Genomic DNA, 27,945 nt, shown 5'->3' on the forward strand with positions numbered 1-27,945 from the left:
GACCCGCGAATGACTAGATTAGATCGATCCGATCCCGGAATAAGTAGGAGCGGAGTGGGGAAGAATCAAGTGGGGAATGAGACTATTGAGAGCAGGAGAGTAGTTCTCTTCGATTGGAGACAGGGAGCGGAGCGGATGGCTCAGGAGATCGAGCAGGATCGTCCAGGATCCGAGATGGAGAGCCAGTCCGAGGTGTAGGAGTTCGGCGGAGGAGGAAAGGAGACGTCCGAGGATTGTACCAGGCCACCGATAGATGAAAAGGTCGGTAGCTGCGAGGAGTTGGGTGTTCGAGCCGACCAAAGGATTCCTCCGGACCGAGTTTGAGTAAGGTAGGGTGGTGTAATTTTCGGATGTACTCCGCATGGCGAGGCTAGCTGGGTGAACTGGCCCAGGAGGGGGGAGGTGTTCCGGTTCACTCTCGATACGGGGCTCCCCGTCATGTTCCCCACATCTTTCCCGAGAGTGACCTCTCCGACGAGGAATTGTCCCTTATGGAGAATCACTCGGGTGTGTGGGTGAGAGTAATCGGGAGTTGGCGAGAGGGTGTAGAGGTCCCCTCGTCTCAGGGCCGTCGAGATGACTCGGGACACCACTCCCCAGGTATTCCCCAGCCGAAAGGTGTAGGTAGAATAATTCTCCCGTGGGAAGGAATCGTGCCTTTTCCGTTTAGATGGGGGAGAAGGAGGACCGTCGGTTGGTCAATAGTGGAGAGCGCGAGCCGGTCATCTCGATTTCAACCCGGTTCGGGATGTCCGATCGGAGAGGAGGGTAGGGAGTCGGTGCCTCGGCGCTGCCAAAGTTTGGAGTCGGTTGGGGTATTGGCTGACCTTGTCGCGAACCTCTCTCCGAGCATCTCTTCTTGGCGGGGCCCCTCTGAACGGTACAATTAGGGGGTGAGTGCCTAGGGCCTCCCCTGCGATTCGAGATGATCTGGCTCGTCGAGAAAGCCTCCTACGGGACGTGGCTGATTATAATATGGGACGACTCATTCCCCGAGATCGGGAGTTTCTCGTCATGCGGAGGGACGCAGGAGAAATAGATTCATGAAGAATCCCCGCTCCTTTGACCCGCGAGCCTATGTACGACTGTATGTATGTTTGTGTGTATGACGGTGTATGTGCGAAGGTGAGAAAGAGAGTGATTATACTGAGAATGGTATTTAGAAGACTGATTATGGGGAAAATTGGCGATAAGAATAAATCGTATGACCCCAGTATTATCTAGTGCTTATTTCGTTTAAATGCGCAAGTACCTAGTCCTGTGGTTGTCTCATCCTTCTAACCCTGCCCCTCTACCAAAGACAATATCCTGACTAGCTGGAGATGGAAGAATGTCGAAGTGAATTTCTGGATGGTTTGATCATGAAATCTGATCTGGCGCCCAACACTCCTACTTTAATGAGGAGCACTATTCTTCCCTGTACCGGGACGATTATAGCCATCGGAAATCATACTTGACAATTTTATATAATGGGAAGACAGAAGGACTCGTTATAATATATAAATATCTTAGAAGACTGGGTCCGATAAGACTGATAGATTATTATTAAACTTTACCTAAATTGACCGTAATTAATAAGAATTAATCAAATAGCTTAATCAAATTATTGAATGATTTGATACTATAGTAAAAAAATATATCAAAGAATGCCTGAAAAAACAAGAGTAAACAAAAATATTATTCAAATGGGCATCAAATTCTAAAGAAGCGCAATAACGCCATCTACGCAGTGCTGCCAATTATATTGCTCAGGATTTTAGGTTGGCTAAAGATTGCCTTCGAGCCTAGGGTGACAAATAAGAAAGGGTGGGGGTAGCTGAGTGTCCTACCTCTGTTCTGGGTTAACCTGCTACCGAAACCGACTACCTACCTACGGACTACGGACGGAGTACCGGCCTATACACCGCAGCGTTGCCAACTCCGCCATTTTGAATACGGCGGGACACCGAGAACGTTTCCGATTCGCAATTGGATTTTGGAGTGATGCAATCGCAACCGGTGGTCTAACGAAAATTTCCTAGATTTTAATCTAATCCTTCCAATAACCATAATCGAATTTCGGATTAAAATTGACAAGTTGGTGAGGGATTTACGATTTCTCGTGCATATAAAAAATATCGGAATAGTTTATGATTCTTTTAAATTTGAATGAAGAAGAGTATCCAAAATCCAATTGTTGTTGTGGCCATCCCTAGGCTCATCACAGCCTTGCCAACCGTAGCATAATATCCTATAGTAGATTTGTAAACAGCGTAGGTAGCACAATTCAAATTCAAAATGGCGGAGTTGACAACGCTGGCAACGCTGACTCATCATCAAGTTGATCAAGTATAGTTATTTGCTCGACAGTGTCGTCGTCTGTCTGAAGGATGCCAGATTCCAGTTATTAGCAACGAAAATGAAGTTACGAGAATTTGAAGGAAAAGGGTACATACATACATTGGAGTCCAAATCACACCTATGTATGTATATACTGAACAATGCTGACCAGGCATATCTGTGTGTGTACTACACATACCCCTTTCCTTCAAATTATCGATAGTGCGGCTGACTAACGGCTAACTTCATTTTCGTTGCTAATAGCTGGAATCTGCCATCCCTATGGTCAAGACTCGCGAGTAGAAGTTACCATTTTATTTTCAGTGTATAGTATAGCAGCAGAGCAGCTGCCAGCTGATAGAATGTTTCGTGAATGTGACACAATAAGTTACGCAAAACTGTCAATGTTTTATTAAAATTTCTAACCATTCATTTAACAATCTTATTGTTTATTCAATAAGATTAATCATCATGGCTCTCTTTACCAGCAATGAAGAAATCAAATATATTTATGAACTGCCATATTCTCCGAGGGTGCAATTCTGCACAATAATGAATCAACATAACAAATGGGAAGAACTTGCTGGTATATACATAAAATATCGATCTATTGTTTCACTAGAGTTTAATTTTAATTTCACTGTTAATTAATTTCAATTTATTTTGTTAAAGGCCAATGGATGCAATATGATTTTCAAACAATACAGAGTTTGAAAAGGGAAAAGGATCCTTCGGATGAATTGCTTACAATGTGGGGACATTATAATCATACTATTTTAGAATTGTTTGTTCTATTATCAAGAATGAAGCATTATCAAGCAATGATGCCATTAAAGCCTTTCGTTGAAGAAAAATATCACAAACTTATTTTCGAAGGGGAAGGCAATCTTCAGAAGATTCTTACTCATTGGCAAAACAAAACCCCTAAAGAGCTAAAAATTGGAGCACAAAATTTTAATGAAAATATTCCTCTTTCGCCTGGAGCACATAAAGTTAAGATAATTAAAAATGAAGCTACGAAAGAAGAGTCCTTAAAGATTTTGAATAATCATTTGCTTCAAGTTAAGCAGCCACAAACAAGCAATTCAAACAATCTATCAGTAGTAACTCCAGTTCAGGGATTTTTTTCTCCCATAGCTCTAAATACAAATAATACCAATAGTATAACACCTAAGAAACCTGAAGCAACTTTACCTCATATACCGTTTAGCGAGCTAACTTTAGCAACAAATGAATGGAGTAAACACAATGTTCTTGGTAGAGGAGGATTTGGAACTGTTTATAAGGGTTTATGGAAAAATACTGATGTTGCTGTAAAAAGAATTGACAGAAGAGGATTCGAATCTGACGAAAGTTATATAATTCAACTTCAACAATCTCTGAAGGAAATAAAAATTTTGAATTCAATACCACATGACAATATACTGTCATTATATGCTTATAGTTTGAGAGGTGATGCTCCTTGTTTAGTATATCAATTAATGCACAATGGTTCGTTGGCAGATAGATTACTTTTAAAACGCAAGCTTACACCATTAAATTGGGCACAGAGGCATGAAATAGCTAAAGGAACTGCAAGAGGTTTACAGTACTTACACACTGTTGGAGATAAACCTTTGATTCATGGTGACATTAAAAGCGCAAATATATTATTAGATAAAAATTTTGAGCCCAGAATTGGAGATTTTGGTTTAGCTAGAGAAGGTCCTCAGATGGATTGTACGAAAGTAAGAATAATTTATTCAGATATTAAGAATCAAAGCACAGAGAAAGTAATTCCTGTTTTATATTTATTTGTTTATATTTTTAGCAAGTGAGCAAAATCCATGGCACACGACCTTACTTACCAGATGAATTTTTACGTGGAAAAATCCTGTCAACCAAAGTGGACACTTATAGTTATGGTATTGTTTTATATGAGCTGGCCACTGGACTTGCCGCTTACGATGATACCCGTCCAGAAAATAAATATCTGAAAGATTTTATTGACAGTTGGAGTGATAAGGATCTTCCTTTATTAGTTGACAAAAATGCAGGAGAACAGAATCTACAAGTTTACAGTAACTTAATAGTCCTTGGTAAATGGTGTGCCAATAAATCAGTAAAAAATCGACCCGAAATGGAGCTGGTTTATCGAAAGATCAATGATTTGTAAAATCAACCGAAAGATTATCAAATTTAATATTTTTATATGACTTGTATATATTATAATATAAATTGTTTCTTGTAAATAATATAAATGCTATATATTGACTGTTATAAACAAATAAAATGTTAATTATATAACTTTTCATATGATAGCATACCAGATTTTGACTAATTATATTTAGGAATCGAAGAGCAATAATTAAATATACACTATATATACATGTTTTTTATAAGACGTTTATTTTGGTACTTCTAGATAATTGTAGTATAAACTAAAATATTTTCGAATTTTTCCTTTAAGAATTGGCTGACCAGATCGCTTTTTACATTAGTCTAAATTTATAAATTTCAAAAATGCTCGATAAAAATATCCAAAAGTCAATACAATCTTGACGTTACTGAGGAATAATTTTTTAATGACATGGGAATAAATACTATAAATATATGTTAACCGACAACCATAAAATATATTCATTGACACTATGTAGTTTGGTAATAAAAGAAAGCTAAATGTAAATTAGTCGACTGCGTGTGCCAATACTGAACGACTAATATGTTAAATTATTTCACTGCAAATTGAAAGACATTGAAACAGTTAACTATCTTTGCACTGCAATAATTAAATTCACTAAAATTAATAAGAAGAAATTCGTATTATTCTTTTCGTATTTCCTACAGGTATAATAAACGGGGCTGTGTTAGCCCTTATCAGTCTCATTTTGTATTTTCACATACCCGTAAAATAAGGTTTTCTGCTACTAGTAATCAACAGAAAAAAAAAAAAAAAAAATGTATAAAACGATAGATTCCCTGAAATACATTTCTTTAACATTAATATTGCTCTAAGCCACTTTTCTCGCATGGTTATGGAGAATCAAAGCATCGCTCGTAAATTTATAAAAAGGGCAACCAATAGGGCTGCGTACATGGCTTTACGATAATCAATATTTAATATTCAACGATGAATAATAAAAATTTAACTAGTTTTCCAATTACTTATACGCACACAGCAGTTGTCACTAGTGTCAATGATAGCTGCCGATGATGGAACAGCTGGATTATAAAAAAATAATTGAGAAATGCCTACTGAAAATATATCTTAAGCTATATAATAACAGATATAAATTTTATAACATAAAAGAGAGGAGCCTGGACGAGAGATATTTGATAAAATTGATATTATTTTATCATTTTATCAATCTAACTAATACATAGTAGACGCGGAGCACTCATAGAGATACGTGGAAAAAATTATAACTTATGCAGCTCGTAATATCTATAAATCCTATGGGGAAAGGCTTAAATAATTTACGTATGCCCATCGACACGCGATTACTGTTTAATACACTGGAATAAAATGCGACTCTAGTCGCAAGTAAAGGAGAAGTGATAATAATCATCGCTCATTCGATTATAATATAATACTCATAAATTACGGAGTGTACGTAAAAGCTAATCGTTGCAAAATTTGAGCCCTATCGTGCCTCCCTCGCGCACGACGAGATTCACGAGATGGATGATGAGAAAAGGGAGTGAACAAATCAGATCAGGATCTTCGTCCTTTCGAGCGCGAGGAGCAAGTCGCACTAGAAAACAAATGCAACGACAAAAGCATATACTAACACGAGGCAACAAACGCTTGACCTAAATCTTAATACAAAAAAAAAAGATAATCTTAAAAACAACATAACAGATAGAGAACGAATATGATCGGAATGAAACAAGATTTTTGTCGTAACGAGCGAATGAATGATGCGTGATCCCCGTGATAAATTGAAAATATTTTTAAACCAATTATATTTAAACGTACTCTTACATTTCTATTTATATAAAAAAATAGCATATATATATATATATATATGTATGTATATATTGAGAGGTACCAAGGTTGGCAGAGCCCTCGGCAAAAGATTAATCATCGCTTTACCTTCGATCGCGCGCGACGACTAATAATCTACCATCGTTTTCTTTTCAATATAAACGAGGGGAGATGTTCCGGATGGCCACTGCCGAAGAAGCGAAACTCGAGCGGTGTAAGAGCGGAGCCAGAACGCGGAGAATCGGGTCAAGAGCGAAGCTGAGGCAAGAAAAAGCTGAGAAACAAGTGTCGGGATCGATATAGGAAGATGCTTCGTAACTCGAGAGAATTCTCCGGGTTCCAGCGAGTGACGTAATATAAAAAGTAAACAATACTACCGATTCGCTTTAGCCGCAAGAAGCATCGTCAGAAAGCGCCACGCTTATTTCCGATTTATCGAAAGGAATCGTGAGGGAGTGCAGGATTTTATGGACACGGTCCGGCTGGACCTCGTTGCCAAAAATGGTCCCTTTTTGCGCGCAATGCTGATGAGCGTGTGGTTCCTCGAGAGAGGGATCGCATCGCGATTAGCCGAAGAGATCCGATTTCGAGGTTATCTTCTTGATGGCTGGTAAAATCCTGATGGCGCTGTATTGTCCATAGCCGAGGGGTATTCTCAGGTCGGTACTGTCTCGCCTGAGAACCTCGTCTTCCTGATTATGGAGATGATGTTGCTGCTGATTCAGCACCCACATGGTTCCGATCAGTGAAAGGAGGAACGTCGTAACACCTGCGATGGCCAGCGCGCAGATCAACACTGTCTGCACCACTGGCATCACTTGCAGGATCAGTTTCATCAAAAATTCAAGGTCACTCGGCATCTCCGGTATGTACTGTGGAAATGAGAAAAAAATTGCTTAGGGCGATTAGAAAGAAAGATAAATAGATAACGAGCTTTCGTGGAAGCTAAATAAACCACGCACTACCGGTGTGCAATATTAATTTCTTATAAAGTGTATTATTATAGACCGAGTGATACTTTTAGGAGAATCAAACAACTACATTGTATTCTTCCAATTTTCTTGAAAATTAATTACAGTCCATTCACATAATGCATTTTAATGAATCAATTGACAGACCCGGTTGATATCTGCAAGTTTTTATAAAAATAGATTTATTTGGTTTTGCTAAAAAGTTGGAGAAATTGCAAGTGAAGATTCTTAATGATCGCGAGTTTTATAGCGATTCGATTGCCGATGACCTGGAGGCGATTGGATAATTCGCGAGTGATTTATGGAGCGTTCGGAAGGTGAGGTGAGCAGGAGAAAGAAAAAGGAAGGAAAAGAAGGGAAATGGAAGGTCGAACAGGCTTCCACAAGTTGCATCTTGCATTGACTCACCAGATCGGTCCAGAAGAGTGGAATCGTCAAGTCGTTGAATTGCACGATCCTGGAGTTGTAGGACGTATTCTGCATAACGAGATTCGTCTGTATCCTCGAGTTGACTTGTATTGGGATGCCGATCGCCTGAAATTAACATAAGCTTTATTATGATATACTGCGCAAGCCCGTGCAGTTGTTGGATCAGAAATAATTTCACAAAAAGGGAAATTTGAGAATTCCTCGAATCGTTGGAAAATGGTTAAGAAATCAGTGACCCGTTTTGTTACAGCACCTTATACTCCTTCCAACCTTTCTATGCACATACACCCACACATAAAAATATCTATATAAATCATTCTAACAGCAATGAGAGAGAAGTGGTAGCGATGACCCAAGATGACGTCACAGGAATTTTCATCGAGGAAGAAATTAGAGGGGGACGAGTGAAAGGCTCGTGGGTTATTGGATTAGCAAATGGGAGTATTTGAGGTCGTTTATGAAATTACGCAAGTGGCTTATCGCGACAGTACCTATATATTAGACGATATTGGGGAACGGTGAAAAACCGGATCCTTGTGTATTATCATCGATGGTGCGTTGGACAATAAGTGACTGTATATGTATATCGGTAATCGGTACTATAAGGGGATGTTCGTTGTACATCGCGCGGGCGCGCGACAGCTCGGGATAGAAAGTGAATTTTCAGGTGGGAGGGATCCGTGCCTGGGTCAACGCACTTAAGCCCGTTAAGAATGCGCGTGTCTCTATCGCGTTATACAATCGTTAGATAATCCTGCAACGACAGAGTTACGCAATCAATGGGCTAACGCGAACCAAACTCGATACGAGCCCCAGAAATTCCTCGCGCACTCCACTCGTTGCGCGCAGAGGAGAAAAGAGTTTGAGGAAAATTGAGCCATGCACGTGTATATACGTACTTCGTACGCATGTATGTATGTACATACGACGTAGATCCCTCCAATCTCCGAAAGATACATTCCCATTTACATAACCGACCGTCCGATAGGCCTATACTGCAATGTGCACTTACCGGTTGCAAAATTATAGCCGACAAATGCTTTTTTGGATCCGGATGCAGGCCTTCCACAGCTTCCAGAAGACTCGGATCGGCGTACAAAAAGTGTGGCAAGGATACTGCCGCTGGGATGTCTGAAAGAAAAAAGAAGTGATCGTCGAGAATCGTGCAGTAAGAAAGCGATGTACGAGTGACTGGTGAATAATAATAATAATAGTTTGCTGGTAACACGAGCATGACGAAATTGTGTTGATAAGAGATCGATAATTATCGATTTGGTATTGCAAGGATCGGGTCGCGAGTACCAAGGTAATCATTGTCCCTTGTTGGAAGGTCCTTGCGTGATTAATCACGAAGAAATTATGTACCGAAGCCAAATGGATGCGCGGCAAGAGGATGGATTCTTATTGATAATTGAGGAGATACATATAGTCTTTAAGAAGAAAAAACTCTTACGACTTTTTTCTAGCCTTTGCGAGTTTATAGCGAGAGTCGACTCTTGAAAGTTCAGTCTAACCTTTTTCGGTTTTATCGAGCGTGAGTCCACATTCGAGTTTAGTTTGAGGTAAAACCTCGCGGAGGATCCACAGCGGACGGTTTAGGTAAGTTTGGAAAAATTCTCGTGCGTGATGAAATTCCTGTCGTATCAGGAATTGGTATAGATGAATTTTGCGTGGAAATTGTACTTTAAAAGAGATTTCCAAAGATACTCACTGTAGTAGCAGGGAGTTAAATCGGAGAGTCCCTTCTTCAGGCATTTTTTCATTTTTCTGCAGTAGCACTCATTTTCCGGATTCTGTTCGGGAGGATCGAGAAAATCGTCGGAGAGAGAGTAGAGATAGCCGGGCAGGCCGGACTTGGTCGAGACTTCCTTTCTGAACACGATCGGTAATGGTCGGCAAAAAGCCTTCCGGAACACTCGGAAGACCGCGTGTTTATCCAAATTTCGCGGGAAAACTACACCCTCCGTGGCACCTTGAATTCTATTGCAAATTGTGTTCCTGCAAGAAACAGAGACAAATTATTATTTAACGCAGTTGATTTAATTACGTTCGATCTCGATCGGTGACCAATCGATGACCCTTCGACCGAAGATTCATCGATTAGGCGGAACCGTACCGAGTAGGTAGTATATATGTAGGTAGGTTTTTTTTGCCGGAAGAATTGACGCAGAAAGGACAGACGTGTTAATAAACATTGATTGTTTTATAAGAGGCCGTGTCGCGAGAAATCGGATGTTAATACTCGCGGAAAATCTCGGAATCGTTGAGATCATCGTGAAAATCCCGCAACTTTTATTACGCATTGTTTGAGTTTCTTCTATTTCAGTGGTGGAAGTATTGTAAAAGCCAATTAGCACCTTTCCGAAAGATAAAAGCCGCGGAAAGATTTGAATTTATTCTAAGCATTTAGCACCTGCCGGGCCTGCTGGTCTCTCCACGTGTATAATTTTCCGTAGAATCATTTTATAAGTTAATTCTCTCTTATATCGGCACGATTCCAAGTTGACGAGAACGATGAGGAATCATTTTTGTCGACTCATCGCTCGTAGTTTCTGTATTTGTCAATTTATTTACACTTTGCAGTTCAAGTACGGGCTGCCCTCCCTTTAGTTTCGGATAAGATAAGGTTTCGGAAGCTTGTACATCGTTATTAGATAAATTCTCAACGAGATAATGGTATACTCACTCTGGAATAGTCTCGTTATTCTCAGGAGTTTTGTATCCCCAGTGGGCCAATCCAGGACTGCCATTGTAAGTCGAGATGCTCAAGTAGCGTCCATTCTCATCAGTCATATTTTCGTTCTTGCGAACGTTCATACTAATGATGTTGCTACCTTCGTCGTACATCTGTGTGTGAAAAAAGAAAAAATCAAAATGCCTCGTCTCATGGAGATTTTATGAAAATCTATGCAGGAGAAACGTGAAAGTTATATCGTCGCTGAAATCGATCTTCGTCGTGGCCCGAGTCTAACCTATATATTTTCCTGCAAACGAGGGCAGGCAAGGCGCAAAAAAGTGAGAGAACGCACACGCGACGTGCAACGTGAGGAGAATGGCCGAGGGTTAATATTACAATGCTCATTTGAATTACAACGGTGAAAAAAAGTGAGAATAATTAATTTTTATAGGCAGAGATTTTATAAGCAATAAAACGCGACAGCGCACCGTTCGTCAATTCCGACTGGGATTCTTGATTTATGAACGATGCTGACGATCGATCGCGAATGACGATGAATGAGGAAACTGATGAAAAATATCATTCGGAAATGCTCGATAAGGAATCGATCGGAGCAAGTGCGATAATTAAATGCTTGCATGGGCAGCAGCCTATCCATTATTATTATTTATAGAGTGGCTACAGTGTTTTGCAGATTCTAATCTATAAATATTCTAATTCTGAATTTAGTTTTGCGGTGAAAAAGAAAAAGAGGAATTCATTTGATTAACATTTTTACGATCGATTAAAGCTCTGTCGCTCTGTTTGCTTCTCGTTCACGCGCTCCTGCATGCGAGAGACGTTTCTCTTGTTTCTTTTTTATATTTTTCTTTCGTCCACTATACTGTCTTCGCGATAAGAAATCATGCAAATTCGTTCAGCCACTCGGGATACATAGTGAGGATAGAAGCATTATTTATGATCGCGATCCGTTTTTCATCCGGAAGATTGAGACCTGTTTCCGAGTATAAGCCACCTTTATATATATATATATATATATGTATACACATAGCTGAGGCTACGTTATACCAGCACCCCAAGTTTTCCTCGCGATCACACAGATACCGGAATTTTTTGTCTTTTTTCAAACCGCCAACAACTGCATATCACTTTATCCATCGACTATTCTCAACTTCTCTTAGCTCGACCATTTTTATCACGGTAACTTCTGTTTTCCAACGAGTTCTACACGTCTTCGATTTATTTACCGTCTTTCCACATTTTCATCCACAGCTGAATATTAGGAATGAATGAATTTATTCAACTCACCCTGTCGAGCAGACCAAATTTCCGGAAGTTGATAAAGTTCGGTACGATTCCACTGGCCAATCGAACCAGGTTATCCTCGTATCCCCAAAGATAATCGTAAACAGTGATGTTTAGGATTGGTTTGCTGTCGAGCATATGAGCCAGTCTAGCCAGTGGATAATTAATTAAAAATCCGGCATCGTGCAGCGCAGAAGAGATTCCCTGTAATTGGAAAAATATACATTAAAGATTTCTAGGTTGTAAATAAAGCTTCATTTGCGCAGCTATGATCCTCTCGCAGGTATATTAAACATTTTTACGATCCTCGCCGGATCTGCGATGTAGCAACAATTTTTCTCCTTTTTTTTCATATATATATATATATATATATATATATATATATATGTACACCAGGAGAAAGAAAGAAAGATTTTGCGAAAAAGCAGCAAGTATATATATAGTAAAGTGAATCTTTGCAAAAATTATTCAAACGACGCATACGAATATAGCTATACACTCATCGAGATTGGATTATTTAATCAGGAGTGAAACTGGTAAGAATAATGGCATCTCCGCGTGAATGCAAAGTGTGGCCAATTATAAGCTAATAATTGCAGCTTCATAGAAGATTAATTAGTCTAACGTGCTGATAATTGCGTATTCTTATGCAATTTCATTTTTCCCTGAAAGGAATCGTAATAAGTATCATTGACAGGAGGTGGCAAAAAGCTGAGAACTCGAAGATTAAGTATAGAATCTCGGAATAATAATAATAATTTTTCACCAATCTATATATATATATATATATACATGCATGGATGGAGAAGGGGAATAATATGACGAGTGTTAAAATATTTTTTATTATCATCGATATGTCGAAGGTACAGAGTTGGGGGTAGACTGAGATTCTTGACGTAAGCAGGATAAAATAAGAGTAAATCGCGATCGGGTGAAGAAACGGTCAAGGGCCAAGGAACGCTACAAGGAAAACGTCCAGAAACAGAAACCGGTCCAGCTTACAGAATCTGGCGCGTTCTGGTAACGCGAGCGAGCGAGAGGAAGAAAGAAAAAAGAGTCGAATCTAACCGAACGCTAACTCTTTTATTTTCCAATCGCAATAAAAATATTTTAAGATCGTCAGCGCAGATCCCACCTCGTTATTTTCAAAGAAACAGCTCTTATCTAGCCCCGTTAACCGGACGCTTCATCTGACAAACACGTCTATACTTTTCTCCATACACTGAACGTCTGTCAGGATCAATCTAATCTTCATTGGAAAAAGAAGAATATTGCAAAAAACTTGCATAAATTACTGTAAAGTAAACGAGAAGAATCTATGGTAAATAATATAATTAAAAGCGAGCAAATGAACGTTACAGTTATTGGAGCTATTATACCTAGTAGTATAAGTATACGCACGAAAGGTTAATATTACCAAGCTAATTAAATAAAAAATTGCTTTTACGGATGATTAATTATCCGTGTAACTATATTTATTTAACAGTCGATGCGCCTTTAATAATAGATGCGTAAATAATCTAATTAAAACTATATCGAACGAACATTGCAGCTACAGGTACACTAAAACATGTCGCTAAGTATGATCTCGATTAGTCCAACGAGTGCCATTACTTAATAGAACATTTTGGATGTTTGATTAATAATAGATGCGCGGCGTAATTGACGTAATTAAGTGGATGTTCGAGTAAACGCGACGCAGCCTATTACAGTTACTGGAGCTATTAAGGAGTAGCAGGTAAAAGGTTAATATTGTAAAGATAATAAAATAAAAAAGTGCTTATACGGATGATTAATGATATACGAGCGACTATACTACTACTACTTAAGCAGCTGTGATGCGATAAGATAAAGGAGCACTTAACCAAGTTATTATATATATGACGCGCGGGAGGTGAAGAGTGGTCGATCGCTAATCGCAGAGATAATGCGAGAAAATCGTTGCCCCCTATTAACGCCTTGTCCCACTGATGATTTAAGGTTAACCCCGTATAATTGCCGGAAGAAAATCTACAATATTATTTAGTATGGAAAGGCAAACAAGTTTTTGCCTTTCCTTTGTTCGCTTTGCCAAATGGAGAACCGTGCGAGAGAACAATTAACCGATCGTCCCTGCACCCTGCACCCTGCTCCAGCTAATATCCAACGACTCATCCTAATAAGCCGTTCCGGTGCAATTTCGTTGTTGTTTTTTCGGCAAAAAATATTGCCTCGTCGCGCGACCGGTTAGCAACGAAACTTTTAACCCCGAGTTTTTGCCACTCGCGCTAGAATTAAGAGACGATGTGAAAAAAAGCCCCGCATTACGCCTCCTCGCACGTAACAAAAATCTAAACGTCGAGGTCCGAACAAACACCGCTGCCAGCTTCGTGCAACCGTCCATTTGTATACACACATATATACATACATATATACCGCGGAGATCCAGTTATTTTTATTGATTCTAATGGGAACGAACGGATGGAAACTATTTTTCATTTATCATTTGCAAGGAATAATCACGCCTGCCTAATGAACCGTCATTCAATTTGTCCGATCGTTGTAATGAAAGAAGATTGACGAGTCGATTGAAAATCCTCGCGTAACGCGATGAAGAAAATCGCACGCTCGATCGGTTTCTTTTTTCACCTCAACAATCTGAAATATATTTCTTTCTTTCGCCATTTTTCGTCATTAATAGCAGAAGCGAAGCGTGTATTTTGGGTGTATGGGTGACTTTTGCGTAACCACGTGTGTGACTCAACACTGATCCATATATATATATATATATGGCCATCGGGATCTGTTGCGCGGCGTCAATGCCTCGCATTAAAATCCTGATGGAAAATTACCGGAGGATCTTTTTTCACCGTCGATACACTTTTCGCATACATTATTCGATCCTGCGCCGTTGGATCTCTCGATGCGAACGAGAGAATTTTCTAGCGATCGACGAGGAAGACCGGTGCTACTGTTCGCGTGAAAATTCTCCATGTTTTCCGGAAAATCGTTTACATCGACGAGCAATTACATCTGAGAGCTTTTGCTCGTAACTAGTTAAAAGGCAATGTTTCCATTGCAGAGCGTTTCTTCTGATTTAAATAAAACGTTTAATTACCAGCATTGGAATGTTTGGTACGTTGATCAGATCGACTTCCGGGTCACCCACTGACATTTCCGGTACGTAGAAAACCGATCTCTTCGGGCTGTACGAGATGGTCCCATTATCGTTCCACGTGATATTCTCATTTTCCAGAAATTCCCTGGAAAGAGTAAATCGAGTGAAAATTGCAGGAAAATTTGTTTATGCGTTTTCCTTTTTTTTTCAGGAATACTCACTGATAGACGTAAGGACCGATTTCCTGAACCTTTAGTTTTTCCTCGCCGTTCAGGAATTCCACAGGGTTCGTTATGTTGAATATGTACACTTTGATGTAAACGTCGATAGGTGGTTTTTTCCATAAAGTAAATAACAGCGAGCCTGGCGCCATTTGCATTTTCTATGATAGAAATTTTCGAATAAAAAAAGCAATTTTTAAAACCTACATATAAATTAGTCCAAGATTGTTTCTCTCATGTAACGTTTAATGTTGCATCGAGAGATTGTTCGAGTATACATATATAAGTATATAGTCGTATCGAGGGAAAAATATGAGCAAGTATTATGCGTGAAAGTGATGAGATAACTCGAATGCAGTTGAAATTGTATATAAGTAAGCTGATCAGTGTAATATGTGTAATCGAACAGTACTTACATATTCCAGGATGATCTTGATTGGATTTATGATGTACAGTGCGTAAGCTAACGCACTGCAAATGGTGCCCACCATAAATAAAATTATGCATTCTGTAACAAAGAAATCATCAATTGTACAAACGACTCGTAAACTAATTTTCTCGACTCTGAATTACAAGGCAATTATATAGTAATTGTGACTCGAGTGTATTGTTCGAATTTTGCAGACAAAAAAGATGTAACAATTATATATAGGTTTATGAAAAATTAAATAAATCGAGCAAAGGTTATCCGTAAGCAGTTGATTGAAATAAGGAGTCGAGGTTTAAACTTGAAGCATAAGTACGATAAAATATTAAGATAGGATCGATTTAAAATGAAAATAACATTGAAATAAAGGGAAAGAAATAAGTAATGAATAAATTATAAAGTGTACAAAGTATAAGGTTCATGTATATGTATACACGAAGGAAAGATTATCTTTATCTGGCACCCTTGATCGCTGGACATCAATGACGCCGTTCGCGAGGGTTTTTTATGCCTTCTTTTGTAGGAAATACATAAAAAGAGGGGGAAAGGGGAGGTTGTAGCGATATTGTGGGACACGTGTTCGAATGGTCGTTAAATTATGGAAATTGGGCCCAGCCGGTTTGACGACCTCTCCTCCACGTGCTAAGGGAAGGCTGCACCGTCCCAAAGACGTCAATCTTCGCGTTCCAATTCTTTCTCCCAAGGAGGAATCCCGCGTGATAGCAGGGGATTCCCCGAGACTCGTGTTGCTCTTTCTCGTCCATACGATACACTCTTTCTCTCTCTCTCTCTCTCTCTCTCTCTCTCTCTCTCTCGCGAGAGAGAAAATAAATCCACAACAGTTGTGCCATTTCGTATACTTGAATTGTCCAGAAAAGGATTATTTCTTTTTTTACAATTTATTCCCCTCTGTGGCAGATCCTCGCGTCACGCGATCTCTCAACGTGGTCGAGAAGCTACAGAGTCTTCTCGTTGCATTTTTAATTTAAAAGAAGGGAATCCCGTGCGAGCAGGGGATTCCCCACAACTCGTTCTGCCCTTTCCCTTATTAGTTACACGATGTACTCTCTCGAGATAATGAATTGCCTCTTTAAACTCGTGCACCATACCCGACTTATCACGACTCGTTTTTTCCCCTTTCATCCGTGATTCCAATATGGCGGCTATTGTGCATCAAAAAATTCCTAAACTTGGGAAATCCCTTTGGGCATGTTTTCATATCACGCGACTTCTCAAAGTTATAAGGAAAGGTCTGAAAAAGGTGTGAATTGTATTTCCAAGATGGAGGCCAAGTAGATAATTTCCCTCTATAAACAATTTTCCCTTTGACGTCCAAACAAACACTCTTTTCACAAAAGCAAATCATCCCTGAAACTGTGAATTCCCTCCGGTCAACATTGGCAGACGCAACATAAGACGCACTCGACAATTGTTTATCCGGGAACGATATACATAAGACTGTTCAGCCTTCGACAAGCAACAATGTCATATGCGAAACGCAATACTGACGTAATTTTTCAAAGACGAGCCCGGAATGTCAAACACGATAATCTCATCGCTCCTCCCTTTCCTCTTGGCCTGATGCATGTTATTGAATCGTCGAGGTTCTCCAAGAACATATGTGGAGCGATCGAAAAATTTATTGCACACCTGGGTCGATATCCGATTGCGCAAGCAACGATCTTGATCGAAATTATTGAATAATCAATTTTTTCCTCAGACTTCCTTGACGGGATGCTGTAAATGCTACGATTACTGCGAACGATACACATGAATTGGAACGCGTACTTGAAGCGAACTTGTATCGACCTCTAACGTTGATCCAAAGGGCATCATTCACAATTTTTCGACCTCTGTGTAATTATCGATTAATAATTACCATGATTCATCCTCTATACGATATACATATATGTAGATACGTATACTAAGGAATAATCCTACGAAACTTTATGGATATTTTGTCAATAATATTCAATTATATATATATATCGTTGAATTTTTAATAATAATATGTTAAATGGGTGAAATTCCATGATATTCATTAGAGCCTTTAGAAAATTCTATATACTATATATATATATATATGCTAAATAGAGTGGGTTTTGTGTATCAGATTTGATAAGTTTTTACGACCCTCTAATTAATATCGATATATATCGATCGCAAAAGTCGATAGTGCAAGGAGTTTCTCCTCGGTCTAACCGGAGAAAAGAAATTGGGCAGAATTTTGAACTTCCATCGATTTGCATTTGAGTTTTGCAGGGTCAAAGATCAGGGCGAACTCGCCCCGATTGGACCTGAGTTAGATAGCCGTTTACCTTGACTCAGTTTCTGCTCTCGGGGTGACACAATGAAATCCCAATCAAGGACCCTATATACGGTTCGCGCACAAACGAAATCGCAGGGATTTCGGTGTAGGCGAAGGATGATAAAGAAAAATGGCAAAATCCCTGAAAATTTCGCCAAAGGGCACGAGCAATGTTTTCGAGAAAAAACCATGTTAATTCCTATTTATGCAAACTTCCCGAATCAAGGTCGATCTCCCCATAAATTCTTTTTAAAAAGTCACAAATAATTTCATAATTCCCACATATAAACACAATTTTTTGCTCGAATGGCCCATTCAACATAGATGACTTTGATAAATTTGGGTCCTTCGAATTTGATCAAACATCTGATGTGGAATATTTGAAACGCGCGTGTGCTCGACCATTGCTTCTATGAGAGGTCTAATCGAATCGCCGACCATCAATATTGTTTTATATTATACCTCGAGCAGTTTCATCATTTTAACCCAAAGCATATTCGATCCTCTCTTCAAGGTTCTCTCTCCACCTTAAACGTTTCTTTTCCTATAATAAAAAAATGATTTCGGACGGTGCGTGAAATTCTGACACGGCTCGTGCTTTACCTACATATATACATATATATAGCTAAAATCACTGAATGATGAATTATAATCCAAGGCCATTGACCTTATACAATTGTAAGTCGGAAAGGTTATACACACATCGTGACATTTTAACCCACTAATTATGCTGGTTTTTCATCAGTGATCACGCCTCGGGCCTGCTCGCGTTGATAAACCATAAACGCGTAACCGAAATTTATCGTCACAGAATTCACGAGTATATTTCGGATTAAACAAAGGTCACTGACTCTGCTCGTTACGTCAGAACGATAATTCGGTGATTTTCTAGTCAGCTGGTCAATGATCAAAAAAAGAATGGTACGTCGTCCGATGGACTGACGCACTGAAACTGTTTCTCCATTCCCCCCCCCCCCCCCCGATCATAAAAGAAGGATCATAAATTAGTTTTATGAAAAGAAGAAGCTACGAGGAAACTTTGTGCCATTGACGGAAGTTTAGCGAATTCATTGACGATGACTTGGAGAGGATCAGGGACTCGGCAGGTTCAACAGGTCAAAAATAATAACTTTAACTGTGGACTGATCGAAGCATCGAAGAATATTAGATGCGTGTCCGTGTGAGAACGCGATAAACAAAAAATCTGCAATTTGCATTCTCAACTCGCACAATCGTTCCGTCGCATCGCTCCAATCTCGATTCGATCGGAGCGTCCGACTAATCCAGAAATCACCACTGACCGACCTGGACGACTTTTACTACTGAAATTCTGATTTTTGCAAAAAGCGCTAGGCCACCCGGAGACGATCGTATATATGTATGCATGGCTATTAAATCTAATGGCTATATTAGCTCTGTGCAGATCGCTAAATAATTGATGGCTCGATTCACTGGCGACTCGCAAAAAATCCTCGTAATCGAATTAATCAATTAAAGTTAAAGTGGACGATCATCTCGTTTATGTACATATCGTAATTGCAACGATTCGATCCTATCGATCGATCGGACGTGAACAAGTTTGAAGAAAAACCAAATTATGTTATAATTTAATAATAATTTATTACCAAATCTTATTGGATTCCTAATATATATAGAGATTGTTTTTGCGACGTGCAAGATCTTTCCGGGTCTCTTAGCCAATCTCTATAGAAGAGGGTCGAAGAAAAAACAATAGTGCAGGTCTTTCAGCAAAGGAACGATCACATCGAAAACACGGCTGATTTATTTCACACGTTTATTACGTACGAAATTACAGCAATAGAAATTACTCGAGTTCGTAATTCAGCGTTGTTCACCGAATTGGATAACGTTGCATAATGAAAGAGGTTGAGCATGAATGAGACCAGGCAGGCACGTGGTGAAAAGCGATGGAAATGGGGAAAAACCATGGTATAAGCGGTATATATCGATGGAAGCTATAGCCTTAAGGTTTCCAAGTGGAAGGATTGCGGAAAAATCGAGACTACATCGGCGCGGTTTATGTAAGCCGCGCGAGAAGGGGCGCGGTACCACTCGTTAGAGTCATTTTAAATGACTTCCCGCTAAAGTCCTGCAATAAACCGCGCGAAAACCTTTCACATTCGCATAGTCACGATCCTCGGCCAGTTATGTCGAAATCATTCCAAACGCTGACCAGTGATTTATAATCATTTATTTCAACGGAGGTCAACGACCCCCTCGTTCGCCAACCGCCGCAGCGCGTAATTTTGAGGTTATGTAAGCAGCTGTAGAATCTCATTTCATGATTTTTTCTTTTTCACCAAACAGAAGAATTTGCCTCGAGTGAAAATATATATATCTAATATAGGTGCAGTTTGACTCGATGGTTGCTCGGAAGAATTTCTTAGAGATTTTTGAAGAGGAGCTTATTATATCGCACGGCGTTGATTCGAGGATGAAGTTTTCTATGACGTAACGAAAGGTCAAGAGCGGATCGTTTTCACTGCACGCCTGAGTGCTTTTCTACTTTCGCTCCTGACAGAGTCCTGACTCGATCGCTCTTGTGTAATCGCGACCCGACGATCGCTGTTGCGAAATCGACTCGAGCATCTCCCACCTGACCGTGACCTTGAAACTCCGTCAGAAAAGATTCCGATCGCGCTGCTCGCCGCGTCTCATTCACATTCGTCCCGTATCTCATCTCATTCACTCGTACATTTCTAATTCTTAACGCGCTGCACTGATTCTGCTAACGGTTCACCCTTTTCTCCCCCTCCATCCCCCTATTCCTCATCCTTCTCTCTTCACCGATGGACCCCCTCCTCCGAAGGAACCGAAAAATCCTCATTTATCACCGATAATGAGATTTTTGTGAAAACTCCGATGGACCGATTGCGCAATTTATGTTTCTTATCAACTCGATGAACTGCGGCTCGAAAAACTCCATGTAGCTCTTGTTGCTGCGCAATCGCTTTTACGCTATACCGATGTGAGTGGAAACTCGGAGGGGGGATGGACGAACGAACTTCGTCTCACATTTTTCTCGATCGCGAGACGCCGGACAATGAGAGTCGTAATTATATAGGCGAAAATAAAAGAAGAAAGAAATTTTGTTCAATTATATCAGTGAAAAGCTTATCACTGCTTTTGATGCAACGTTGAGATTTTAAAGCTTCGCGGGTTTAAGTAAACTAAAATTCTTTGTGTCGTTCGATGTTAATGATTGAACTGGAGAACGTACAAGAATCTCTTCTGAAATGTTCCCCTCCAGCACCAGGTGAAAAATCTTACTTATAGGAATAACAATTTTCTTGTTATTTCAGTGAAAATATAGCTTTTCGGTGAAACATTTAAGATTTAGAAATTCAGTGGGTTGCTGCTCGAAAAACTTTTGGAATTCACAAAGCCTTTCCACGTAATATCATTCCTAGTATTTACTTTGTTTATAACGACGAGCCTCGCCTCGCCTCGCCTCGCCTCGCTTCGCTTTTTTCTCGATGCAGAGGCGCCAGATAAAGAATCGTATTTATGGGAAAATAAGGAGCAAACAAAATTTGTTTATTCGAGAGAAAAAATTGGAGAAGGTTTTTCGATGGAACTTTGAGCTTGTAAATTAAATACTAAATAATGAAATACAATGCTATATTACATGTGTAAATGTAGGCCGTCAACTTTTCACGTTTACACGTGTTTATTTGTCTGGTACTGGTTAATAAACAAGTGATAAACAGGTCAGCGGAGAAGGTTTATGTCTCGGGACGAGTTGCGTACTCGCCATTTTTCAACATCGAGTACATTCTTGGAAGAAAAACAAAGAATGACTTTGGTTTTTCACCCCGTTTCAGTGTGTCTCGTCGCTATACTGACTCACGAAGATTAATCAAGGACGATCGTACAGGGTTGAAAAAAGGTAATCAAAGTTATCAGAAGCAACAAATTGACAAACTTGAAAATTCGAACAATTCACGCAGATTAATAATAATCACTTACTTTTGAATTGTTGAAGAGGAATGGCGCTCTTCATGGTTGCAGCTTTTTCTTGGTTCTCCAAAAGTCTTGCAGAATTCGCAACCAATTAAATATGTCGGGGGCTCGCTCTGAAAAACAAAAGAATTAAAACATTATAATATGCATATAATAATATTGAGACAAAATTTATAGTATATATAATATATTAAAAGAAACTCCATGAGTTATAACGATGACCATCATCGTATATGCGAGAAAGAAAAAAGTTGAAGTGTCGCAATGATCTTGCATCCATTAGATCACACCAGGAACATAATTTTTAGAATTCAATATTATTATACGGTCGAGAGACTAGCGAGACACGCGGATTAATAAGTAACGAAGGAACGAGCTTCGGTAGCAATAAAAATTTAAGCAGCTGGATTTCTTACGACCCAATCTCTGCACGTGTAGCATAATTATTAATGACAGGAAGGATAACTAATTCGGGTGTTTATGCGAGATACACTCTCTCATAGTTTTTTTCTCAACTACTCGACGCGTCATTCTGTCATACATGACAAGAGACAAATATGCTGGCGTACAGTATCATTTCTATAGAAACGTCCAAAAGCCTCGAAAGAGAATAGACTCCAATAATTCAGTATTTCTCAGGCGTTAAAAAAGTGCCACAATCTTTCAATATTTTTCCTCCTCTTCGCAAAACGAACATTCCGATCATTCCTTACACTCTTTATACGCTTCGACGAAAAATATCCCAAACACTCAATATTTCAAAGACACTGCATATATTTTCCACGAAAATAAATACATCTCAATTATCCAATGTTTTCTGTATCTCGACAAATATTCGAATCCCCAATTACTTTCAGTAGCTAGATCAACAACGTCATTAAATCTCATTTCTTTCTCTGGCTTAAAAAACAAAAGTCGACGTGCGTATAATTTGTAAGGTGAGAGTGGTCATGTGATATAATTTGTTTGAGAAGTTTGCTGCCGAGAGAAGTGAAATTTTGTTGAGAGACGATCGAGTGGAGAAGGGAGAAATTAAAGGAGATGCTTCGGTACTTCCGCGTCTGTTTTCCGTGAGGTTTTCCAAGCGCGTTCGCGTAGCAAGGAGAGTACGTGGTTTTTAATTAGCAATGCAAATGTGAAATAGGCCGTCCCCGTCAGAAAGTATCGATATACGGCAAGAAAACAGTTTAACATGCACGCGTCCCCGAGGATGCCCCTTCGTGACTAATACCATCCAACATTTTTTCGTCATCGCATTAAGCATCCATCAAAACATCGAAAATCAACTAACAAACATCGCTCGATCATCTCATTAATGCACACTCTCATTGATACGGAGAAACGCAATTGTTATTACATATCTTTTTTATCCTTTTATATATATATATATATATATTATCGAAGAACGCGTGTAAGAGGACTGAGAGAATTCATTGTACACACTTGACCAAGCTGACTCTCACCTTTTTGCATAGGATACTATATCTATATATTTGCTCCCTATCATTGTAGAACCAATCTCTTCGAGTTGTTCGAAAGTTTGATTAATTATATATAATTATAGTGATTTTTACATACTGCGAATCGACCAAGGTTTTATTGGATGTGAAATAAAAGGAACAAGAAGCTGAAATAAGAGAATTTTTGCAGAGGAAAATGGGTAAATTGTTTGGAAATCCTGTGAAGAGAATTTTGATGAAAAATAGTAGTGAATGTTGGTAAAGGACAATAAGATGAAACTAATCGTTCAGTGAAACATTTGCGACAGCTTTGAATGCAGCTTGGAGCAAATCGAAGAGCATTTGCAATGTAAATGTTGAAACTCTTATATGAAACGGTTTAATACCAAAGGATGGATTGACATGTGTGTATATTTCCTTTGGTTCAACTATTATTATCGTCGAATGTTAGTTGAGAAAACCTTTTTTAATAATCGCACGATGGATGACATTTCATATTTTCTGCAATATGGAGTCGTATAAACGTATAAAACAGTTGCGTATACTAAAGTGTACGACTGGTTAAAAAAGACAATTACTTAAAATCTTTAAAAAAATAAATTTTTAATTGCGAACGAAAAATTCTTCCATATTTAGATTATCAAACGACTGATATATAATAATAATAACGTATATATATATATATATATATATATATAAAACCGAATAGCAATGTTTACAATCAATGTAAGTCGTTAAATAACCCGAAGAGATAACAACGCCAATATAATCGAGAAAAATCATTGAATTGAGCAATTATAACTTGCTCAGATTGCTCGAAACGTTGAAAAAATTGATAATGACCGTGGATAATTTTATTGAATGGAGTTTGTTAGTTTCTCTGGATTGAAAATATAAATCATTATTAAATATTGGGGACAAAGGTTCGTGAGAGATTGTTTGGAAGAAAGTAGATGCATGCGGAATGTTGGGAAAGTGGAATGTACAAGAGTCATTGAATTATGAAGATAATAAAATTGACACTCTGTTGAAACTATTAATTACAGTATCGCGGAGCGACTCGCGCATCCTTCGGCGAGTGTAACTCGAGAAGTCGATGGGAGATAGCGGAGGTAACATATGCGCGTCTATCGGGATCGTTAATGTTACCAGTGTGATTGATAATAGGAACAAGCGTGCTCTTGACATGTTTTAATCGATCGGAGGCTGACAATATAGTCCTAATGATTTACGATTTGCCATTTCCGATCGAGTAAACTGAGGCAGATTACTCGAAAAAATCCTAAGCACCAATAGGAAACTTTCAGGGATCGTCGACTCCCTGATAATCTTCCATGTTAAACCAATATAATAGTTTGCATATTAAAAGAACAAAGAAATTTTTTATTATTCATATATATCGATGTGGGTGAAAGATTCCTGATTGGAAAAATTATTCTCGATAGGATTCATTGGCGAGTGTCCAGCTATATATATATATAATAATAAAGTATTGTTATCAATTTAAAATTACGTGAGAATAAAGAAGGCTGTATTGCTTAATAAATGGGAGAAAGGACGGGAGATAACTCTGATTAATTATTTAAATCAATTGGAGAACAATTTTCAATTGTAGCAGTGAGGCAGCGTGAATCGAGAATTCTTAGAAAAACTACCGATACGATTCATTCGACGAGTGACGATTGCGTAAAAATCTTTTATCTGTTCAACGATTACCGCCCCATCTCTAAAGGTCCACGCACGAATCGCCGAAGAAAAGCACGCTCGTGCATGGTAGTCCTCGCGCGGTCATGGGAGCGAAAAAAATGATAAGATTAGTTTATTTACGGAATGTGTGTGTGGATAATTAATCATTTTTCTTGATTTAATCGAAACCTACGATAGTACACGGAAGACACATAATATTTAAACGAGATTATTGACTTGAGAAATTTTTTTCTTCTTCCCCATTGTTTTTATTTAACAATATTAACAAATTTATTAGTGTTAATTTATTTGACAACGATAAAGGATATACTTAAGTAAAGGAGCGTTTTTTGCAGAGAAATCACTGATATTTGATGAAAAATTGCGTGACTTCGAGATTAGCATTGTAAATGTTATTCAATGATATTTCAGTGACACGTGTGGAGCCTCGTTGGTCGATTCGTCCTTTGTATCATTGGGAATAAAATAAGCTGAATAGGAAATGCATGGATGAACTTGAACTGTCGATAAAGAGACGAAAGGTGAAGGAAAGGTGTACGATATAGAATCGGTATAAAAAGAAAAGTCAAACGATTGTATGTGCATATGGAATTAACAGGTTCACAGTACAAATGTATTTTTTCAGAAAATTGTACATCTCTTCTCCATGTCCCAGCACTTTTTGTGTTCTCTAGGATAATTCCTGTCAAGTTCGTGTCAAATAAACGCCGTTTTATCTACGCCCATAGCTCTAAAAAGTCTGACAATTCTATCGACGAAGAGACCACATATGGTCTGTGGACTGATGGTACTTTCAGTCTACAGACCGCATGTGGTCGGTGGACTGTCAACCTGTTAGATAAAAACTGAGGAAAATGCGAAATGGAAAGAGGGAACGTGCCAGTAGAAAATGTGAAAGCCAGAGAGGAGAAAGAATGAATGAAGATTGAATCCAAGTAAAAATGGTGAAAAGAGAAGCTGAAGTAGATACAGATAGTAAGTAACATGGGTGTTTGAGAAAGAGAGAGAGAGAGAGAGAGAGAGAGAGAGGAAGGCGAGAATAAAATGAGAAGGAAATAAATAAAGGGGAAAGAGGAAATAGGAAGTAATAACTATAGAACCTAATGGTACATTCGTATAAACCAGCTTTTAATAACTGAACTTGACGTCTTGTAAACAATGGTGAACGATAATGGAAATTTCGAATCATCTTTAAATGGTCGAGATATAACGAAGACATGAGCGATATTGCGAAAGCATCGTCAATTGCATAAATCGCTCTTGCTTACTAATTATTCCTCGCTAATTCCCCATTAACATTGTTTTGCAAATAGTCGAGCATGCTTTTTTTCCTCAGGAAGCAAAATTACTTTTGTATCTCTTAACGAAGTGCATGGTCAAATTCGTTGATTTGGAACTCGCTATATAAATCAGGTTTTTTTCGAAACGTTAAATCTTTCACGTACCCTCAATATTCATCTCTGTGACCGACCTATCGCTTTTAACTGCTGCCACCAGTGTCAAATAAAAGTCTTAATTTAGCATAGAAGTGTGTATGTATTAAGATAATAATATTATTGATAATAATACTATAATTAACGACTCTAAGCCAGTAATTACAGAAATAAATACAAACTTTAATCGCTCTTTGAAAAATCTACCCCAAAATCGTCAAAAAATATTTTTTAAAAAATTGCTTTTTCCCATTTCTTTTTGTCATACAAATTATTGCTCATTAAACGGTCCCAGATACTACACTTTGTGTTGTCACTGTAAATTAAACGAAGATCTCGACTGGCAAAGTCCACTTTTGCGCATAGTTATAATGTAAAGTATTTCTCACTCATCAGCTTTTTTGGTAACCTTTGTCTTTTAAAATCATTAATCATATCATTTTCATTTATTTCTTTTCTTATTAAAGTCTCGGCAGTTATTGTGATTATTCAGCAGCTAATTTTATTAAGTTTTTAGCTTCATTACGAGGGTTTTTAACTCAAATTTAATGGTAGTTGACAATAAGAAGCATAGAGTTCGGTTATATTAGATTTTAATTATACCAACTATATATTGACTAGTACCATGGCGTCTGTGAAAATGTACGAGAATCCTTTAAATTTTCAAAAGATCGTGTAATTTTAAGTTTTAATAAACCACACTTATAAAGTGAAAACATCATAAAACCAATAAGAGGTCGATGATTGAATTTATTAATTACTCTGATTGATTTTAATAGTATTTGACCAAATACTTATTTCGTGTAAATTTGTATTATTTTCGTTTTGTAGCTGCATTAATTTTTAGCTGGAAAAACCAATGACATATCCTCCGACAGAGACGAGAAAGTTCGGTCAATATTAGAGTCTGTTCTTTTAATAGTTGGAATTATTCAGTAGTCAAATTGTATTTAATAGCAGTGAGGAGAACGTTCGTCGGTGGTTTGTTAAATATTTGAACGGGACAAAATTGAAAAACACCTGTTACCGGTGATTTTAACGCTTTGGTGAGAATAGAGAGTCCCATACATATACATATATCGACGAGACATCGCTCGTGCAGCTATCGGAGTCTCCGAATATTATTATTCTTTACTTGAATAAATATTTCCAAAGCGCTATCAATTGTCTCTACCAATACAAATATATAAAAATGAGCCATAGCCGAATCGACTAGAAAACTTAACGATCAATCGCCAATACAATAAACCGTCACTTTTTTATTTTTAAGAAAGTTTCAGAAACCCTAGATAAATATATTTGTAGAGATTAAGGGGGAGAGGGGATAAAAACGATTACTTACCCTGAGGACGGTGAGCCTTAGGCCTAAGGCCAGTGGCTGGTGGTTAACACTTGTTCACTTTAGTCCTTGATGAGAGTTTTTCGCGCGAGTAAAAATGGAAAGTAGAGAAAGAGTAAGGGAGAGGCGTGTACGAAGATAGAGAAAGGGGTTGGTAGAGGAGACTCGAAGGTCACGTACTCGTTAGTTCTTCACTGAGCAGATCGCGAGAGTTTCGAGGTTTCTCGATCGCGAGGATCTCGATTCGAGTGGTTGATGCGATTGCGCGCGAGGCCTGTGGGCCTATGTCTTTCCCGTATCA

At 38.6% G+C, this 27,945-nt stretch overlaps 2 protein-coding genes across 4 annotated transcripts; one reads left to right on the forward strand and one right to left on the reverse strand.

Annotated features, from left to right (window-relative positions):
• The first annotated feature begins 2,271 nt into the window (after positions 1 to 2,271).
• Positions 2,272 to 4,612, forward strand: LOC136774348 (serine/threonine-protein kinase pelle-like). 3 transcript variants are annotated; one of them, XM_066728580.1, is made up of 4 exons: positions 2,272 to 2,328; positions 2,644 to 2,905; positions 2,992 to 4,046; positions 4,130 to 4,612. In XM_066728580.1, exons 2-4 carry the CDS (start codon positions 2,791 to 2,793, stop codon positions 4,472 to 4,474), a joined length of 1,515 nt encoding a protein of 504 aa, XP_066584677.1. In that variant the 5' UTR covers positions 2,272 to 2,328; positions 2,644 to 2,790; the 3' UTR covers positions 4,475 to 4,612. The 3 variants fall into 3 exon arrangements, with proteins under 3 accessions (XP_066584677.1, XP_066584679.1, XP_066584678.1); XM_066728582.1 differs by lacking the exon at positions 2,272 to 2,328 and adding an exon at positions 2,363 to 2,427 and having other exon boundaries at positions 2,584 to 2,905; XM_066728581.1 differs by lacking the exon at positions 2,272 to 2,328 and having other exon boundaries at positions 2,464 to 2,905.
• Positions 4,613 to 5,499: 887 nt separating this feature from the next.
• On the reverse strand, positions 5,500 to 27,931 carry LOC136774347 (scavenger receptor class B member 1-like). The gene is made up of 11 exons (XM_066728579.1): positions 27,648 to 27,931; positions 21,712 to 21,818; positions 15,403 to 15,494; positions 14,987 to 15,147; positions 14,766 to 14,910; positions 11,672 to 11,872; positions 10,373 to 10,533; positions 9,398 to 9,684; positions 8,699 to 8,817; positions 7,666 to 7,791; positions 5,500 to 7,158 (listed from the first exon to the last, which is right to left on the reverse strand). Exons 2-11 carry the CDS (start codon positions 21,743 to 21,745, stop codon positions 6,853 to 6,855), a joined length of 1,632 nt encoding a protein of 543 aa, XP_066584676.1. The 5' UTR covers positions 21,746 to 21,818; positions 27,648 to 27,931; the 3' UTR covers positions 5,500 to 6,852.
• Positions 27,932 to 27,945: the final 14 nt, after the last annotated feature.

This window comes from Prorops nasuta, unplaced genomic scaffold (assembly GCF_024137725.1).
Source record: "Prorops nasuta isolate Cenicafe-Biocafe unplaced genomic scaffold, Cenicafe_Pnas_1.2 PNAS00006, whole genome shotgun sequence".
Classification (NCBI taxonomy): domain Eukaryota; kingdom Metazoa; phylum Arthropoda; class Insecta; order Hymenoptera; family Bethylidae; genus Prorops; species Prorops nasuta.

Excerpts from the sequence above, each read along its gene's own strand:
- LOC136774348 (XM_066728580.1), top strand. The coding sequence starts at position 2,791 with ATGGCTCTCTTTACCAGCAATGAAGAAATCAAATATATTTATGAACTG. Across the intron at positions 2,906-2,991 it reads CAAATGGGAAGAACTTGCTG|GCCAATGGATGCAATATGAT; the intron begins GTATATACATAA and ends ATTTTGTTAAAG. Across the intron at positions 4,047-4,129 it reads CTCAGATGGATTGTACGAAA|CAAGTGAGCAAAATCCATGG; the intron begins GTAAGAATAATT and ends TTATATTTTTAG.
- LOC136774347 (XM_066728579.1), bottom strand. The coding sequence starts at position 21,745 with ATGAAGAGCGCCATTCCTCTTCAACAATTCAAAA. Across the intron at positions 10,534-11,671 it reads AATTTGGTCTGCTCGACAGG|ATGTACGACGAAGGTAGCAA; the intron begins GTGAGTTGAATA and ends TTTCACACACAG. Across the intron at positions 7,792-8,698 it reads CGGCTATAATTTTGCAACCG|GCGATCGGCATCCCAATACA; the intron begins GTAAGTGCACAT and ends TGTTAATTTCAG.